The sequence below is a fragment of the Teleopsis dalmanni genome, chromosome 1 (genome assembly GCF_002237135.1).
Source record: "Teleopsis dalmanni isolate 2A chromosome 1, ASM223713v2, whole genome shotgun sequence".
NCBI classification, from domain to species: Eukaryota; Metazoa; Arthropoda; class Insecta; order Diptera; family Diopsidae; genus Teleopsis; species Teleopsis dalmanni.
The window spans coordinates 235,088,032-235,093,516 of NC_051846.1; the positions used below are offsets into that span (position 1 = coordinate 235,088,032).

General features: G+C 30.1%; 1 protein-coding gene across 1 annotated transcript; it reads right to left on the bottom strand.

Annotated features, from left to right (window-relative positions):
- Positions 1-1,499: 1,499 nt before the first annotated feature.
- On the bottom strand, positions 1,500-2,249 carry LOC119667751 (trypsin alpha-3-like). Its single transcript, XM_038077057.1, has one exon. It carries the CDS (start codon positions 2,247-2,249, stop codon positions 1,500-1,502), a length of 750 nt encoding a protein of 249 aa, XP_037932985.1.
- Between the last annotated feature and the right edge of the window lie 3,236 nt (positions 2,250-5,485).

Here is a 5,485-nt window from a genome sequence, read left to right on the forward strand (position 1 = left end):
TCTTCAAACCCAAGATAAAACGGTACCAACAGAATACAAACTTGATTTTTTCGACTAGGTACATCCAGTTTTTCTAGTCAATCTACAACAAATTTCAATGTTACTTGATAAGACAAAAGTTACTTATTGTGAACCTGGCTGTCGATTAAGGTAAATATTCTTTGGTTTTAATATTTTTGAATAAGATCACATAAAACCAACTCACCAATTGCATTTATTTTAGCTTAACAGATTGTATTGTTTTTTTCCACAAATTCCAAGTACCTAAGGCTTATCCAGAGGTCCATTGCTCAGTGACAGTCGTCTATGTTCTCATAAACTGACTTTTCCTGTAAGTTTCAGATATATCTTAACTTTTGTTCTTATTTTGCTTCATTTATACTAAGCCTTGGACGCATAATGACATTAGACACTGATATTTCATTAACTTGTTTCGAAAAAATCCCAATCTTCTTACAACTTAAACAATTGTTTGAGCCCATTTAAGCTATCTTTTAACCTTACTTTTCCGATTTTGTTTATTAAATGAAATATTTTTTATATTTTTTTACAAAAACAGTTTATGTACAGCATTGCCCACCAATGCACATAACTTTTTTTAAAAATTTAAAGTAACGTATATACTATGTGTCGAAAAAATAACTCGTCTCAAAGAACAATGAATTGTTTCATATTCCACACATTTGTTAAGTTATGGAACAAGTTTTGACGTACCCGACCCCAAATATTTTCCTAGTTAACATTGCTTTAACTACGCTACGTTTGTATAAAAAAAAAAAATATATCAGTACATAAGCAATTTCTATCAAGTTTGCCACTGGTAAAGGTAAGGAGAGATAAAAGATTCATAATGTTACTAAGATAATTGTGAAAAATAACAATTTCTTCCAAAATAATATCCTCTCCTAAACTGACTCCCTTTTTTTTTAAAAACTATTTCTTATCATTCGTTTTATTGGAAACGATTCCTCTTCATTTGAAATAATTTCTTTTCAACGAAAATAATTCGTTTACATTGGAAACGATTCCTTTTCATTGAAAATGATTCGTTTTCATTAAAAACGATTCCTTTTCATTCAAAACGATTCCTTTTTATTCAAAACGATTCTTTTTTTATTGAAAACGATTCGTTTTTATTGAAAACGATTCGTTTTTATTAAAAGCGCTTCCATTTTATTCAAAAGGATTCGTTTTTATTAAAAGTGAAGTGAGTTTTGTTAAAAAACTGATTTCGATTTGGTTTTTGTAGAACTGATTGCGTTTTAGTGAAAAATGTTTCTGTGATAAATCGATTTTAAGATATTCTAGATACTCTAATTGCAAATAAAATTTTTAAGAAGTAACTTTAAGTGTTTCTGACAATAATTTTTCTTTACTTTCATTTCAATAAGTATCGGTATTTACTTACACTTAACTGAAGCATTAATAAATAATTCAAATTATTTTTCAATTTCAATTAAAATTTTTACTTTTGTTTTTTAACTTTATAATTGTTCACATTAACTACGAGAATAATTAGAAATGACCTTGTTAACCCATTCACCACATACCACCATACTAGTACAAACTCTTGGATAATCTGTACGACCGCAACCATATCCCCATGACATAATACCAGACAATTTTCCGTTTGCATTTATAACTGGACCACCAGAATCCAAAGTACATCCGTCCTTACCTGGAGCACTTGCACAAAACATGGTGGCTGTCAGTTCATAGGAGAGAAGGCATTCACTTTTTGCTACTGCATTGACTGTAGTAGTTTGCAGTATATTTGAAGGTGACCCGTCTTCACTAGTTAATCCCCAGCCATATAACTTTAATGGCTGACCAGCTGATAGCCCTCCTGTAGCCAATACTGCTGGCGTGAGTGTGGTAGGCATGGCTGTTTTTAATCTTAACACGCACACATCAAAATTGTAGGTTGTGATATTAAATCCTGATGGATAGACCAATAAATCGGCATTACGTCTAGTACCAGTAGCTGAAAAATCGTTGGTATTGCCTTGGATAGTTAACTGATCAACTGTGTATTTATCTTTAAGGCAGGTTGCAGCTGTTATAATCATATCTTGAGCCACTAAGGTTCCGCAACATATCAGTTCACCGGTGCTTTTAAGCCTTATATTAACTGCATATGGTGCTGCACTAATTGGAGAGTCTGATCCTCCAACGATCTTGGCTTGTCCGTTCACACAGTTGGCCAAGGATATTAATAACAACGCAAGCTGAAGCAAATTTTTCCACATTTTACGTGTTGTGCTCGTGAGGCCCCTTTCCACTTTCTACCAAAATTTTCGAATTGATGACTTTTTATATGGGTCTTAATTAAATAATTTGAAAAATGAAAATAAAATTTAAGTAGATTACAAAAAGAATTTATTTAATTTGTTGTTATTGATATTAATTTTTACTTGTTTAATTACATAAAACAACAGATGGCAGCAATTGTTATAACTGTTGAGTAAACGCAAATAAAATAATGTTTAAAAAATCCTATTCGAATTTGTTTGTTTAATAAACAAAATTTGTACACATGTGGATAAATAAATATCTAATATATATAAAACAAAGCTTTATCCATTTGTCTATGAAACTTTATTGAAACATCTTGTTTATTTAAATATTTATTTTAGTTTGTGCTGTAGACGTTTTGCGCTTACGACGTCATGATTTAGTTACCTCTGGAAACAGTATTTGCAGCAATAATTAGGCCATATGTTCGGTAGTAGTTTCACAATTATGATTCTCATTGTGTTTAGTGTTACCATATTGCTGCATAAAATTTAAAATTTCGGTACATTTTCAAACGCTATTCATATATACATTTTAGGCGATATATATATAATAAAATAATAAATATATATATATATATATATAATAAAATAATTTGCGAGTATATCCTAACTCTGAAGATTTTAAGAGCATTTGTTGTTGCTTCACTTGTACATTGGCAGAAGCTCACAAATCCTGGGTACCGGCCTATTGTTCAATTACCGAATTTATGTTTTCATAAGCGTGATTATCTTCTTAGTTTTAAGTAAACCACTTGACTTATTCCAGTTTTGAATTATTACTTGAAGCTAAGCTTTGGGTACATAATGAATATCCTCGACATTGATAATTGGGTAAGTGTTTTGTAAGAAACTCCTTCTTACGGATTTCACAATTGTTTAAGCTGATTTAAGTAAACTTCAGTCACATTATTTGAACGTAATGGAATTAGCTAACATAACCTTTTTTTCTATTTTTTTTGATGTATTTATCTTCAAATCTTCAAAGTAAAATATTCCATATGCATATGAACATTTATTTATATATATAAAGGCTAAATCCAGTACTTTCCAATATGTATATACCAGCAGTTGACCTAAAAATTTTAATTTCAAGAAATGGAAAAAAATTATGTTAATTTTTTTTTGCCGAAAGTGACGCCTCTTATGACGAAAAGAGACTATTTAACAGTTAAAACGGTTCGAATAGAAATGAAAAGACAACAATAAAAATTTTATTTAATTTATTGAAAATTGGCTGACCATATAACACTGTTTCGAGTATTGCTAAGTACTCATCGTCAGTGGTCTTAAAAATATTTGAATTTTTTTAATTAGTTTATTGTCCGTATGTAATTTATTTTGACTGCAAGTGGTAGGCTTAGAACTGAATTATCTATTTTCCTTTTAGAAAATCTATTTTCCTTTTAGGGTGCTAGGGATTAGTTCATATGTTATTCGGCATCATAGTGATGAATTCAACTATGCTTTTGAATAGTTGACAAATCGATGCTCGTATTAGGGTGTCGGCCACATATGTTAATTTCTAAGTCTCTTGTGGCTATCTCATCTGCTACTGCAGTTCCTTCGATATCTCCATATTCAGGAATTAAAAACAGAATAATCTTTGTGAGATCACTGTTTTCTTGTTGAGTTGTGACGTTTCATTTCAAGCCGTTGACATTCGACAACTTTCGCATTTGAATTCCTAAAAAGCCATTTTGATCATATTTTTTATCACCAGTACTGCTACCTTTTTTTTATACAAAATATTATGTTAAAATAAAAAGCTAACTATAATATAAGCCCCAATTTTTTCTTTCAGAGTAGCAAGAAATACTCGCAACTAGCGATAGTAAACATGTGAAGCAACAACAATGCTCTTAAAATTTTCAGAGTTAGGATTTACTCGCAAAAAATTTTACATCTTAAGTTTCAGTGCAGCCACTTTCAAAAGTCACAGTATTATGAAAGTTTACTGGAAATATCCTACAAAATTCCAGTCATCCGTCGTAGATCATTGAAAAACAGATGGTTTGCGAAGTAGACCGAAATATCTGTTAATAAAGTATATTACATACGTTAACAGCTGTGATATTTTTATTTTATTTTAAGTTTGTTTTTTATATAAGTTATTATGTTATATAAAAATTTGAATTTAAAAACACGACCTAAAGACACAATATATCAAAACAATAAGATAAGAAATGCTTACCATTGCTCTTCTATTATTTATTTTGTTTTATTTTATTTAAATTAAATAATTTTTAATGTTTTTGATTTTTATATATCATATTGTACACAACACAACAACAACCATATGCAAACGGAATAGCTGCTCTAAAATTCTACATCTCCTTAAGCCGCTGTTTAATAATAATCGCTTCAAAGTCAAAAATAGAAAGTTATTATATACTCAAATAATTAGGCCAGCACTACTGTACGGATGTATTACATACAGCAAAGCCTCAAATACTGCCACAAAGCAATTACAAATAGCACAAAATCTGGCTTTAGGAAGACTAATTAAGATTCCTTGGTATATTAAAACAACAGACATGCATAGAGATCTAAGAATCGACTCAGTGAATAAATATATCAAGGACAGAGCCCTAAAATTATTCACAAAAGTTGATACGTTGCCCAACCCCGCCCTAACAAACCTTAAGTCCACCTGAGGACACACATGAAGATATACTGATCTACGATCCATCATCAGTTAGAAGATAAATAAATGATAATGTTTCTAGTATAGTTGAAGTTTAGTGTGGGGCAGAGATAAGCCCCCCAGCCACAAAAGATCAAATCACAACAACAACAACAACAACATGTCAAAAAAAAATTTAAGTATATTAAAAGTGATGCCAATTTATTTCAACCAGATTTAGTGCTGTTTGTTTACAACTCTGAAATAAAAAATACGGCTAATATACATTTTTTAAACTAAATTAATACTACACTCAACACAATAAAAGCACTATTTTAACTAGTGTACTTAGGTATAAAATTTCCCATATAAATCCTTAATTCCCATTCCAGTTATCCATGGCATAAGTTTGTAGTTTAATTTTCCTTTCCAGCATAAAAAATATACTTCATTCTTCTTTCTTTAAGCTGTTGCATGCATTGTTGATAGCTTTTTCTTCTCCTTTTTTTTTTTGTTAATTTAAAGAAATTCTTAGTTCCCAAAGGATATTTTTTCTTTTGAAAAG

Bases quoted from the DNA above. Each gene is read 5' to 3' on its own strand.
- LOC119667751 (XM_038077057.1), bottom strand. From the start codon at position 2,249: ATGTGGAAAAATTTGCTTCAGCTTGCGTTGTTATTAATATCCTTGGCC.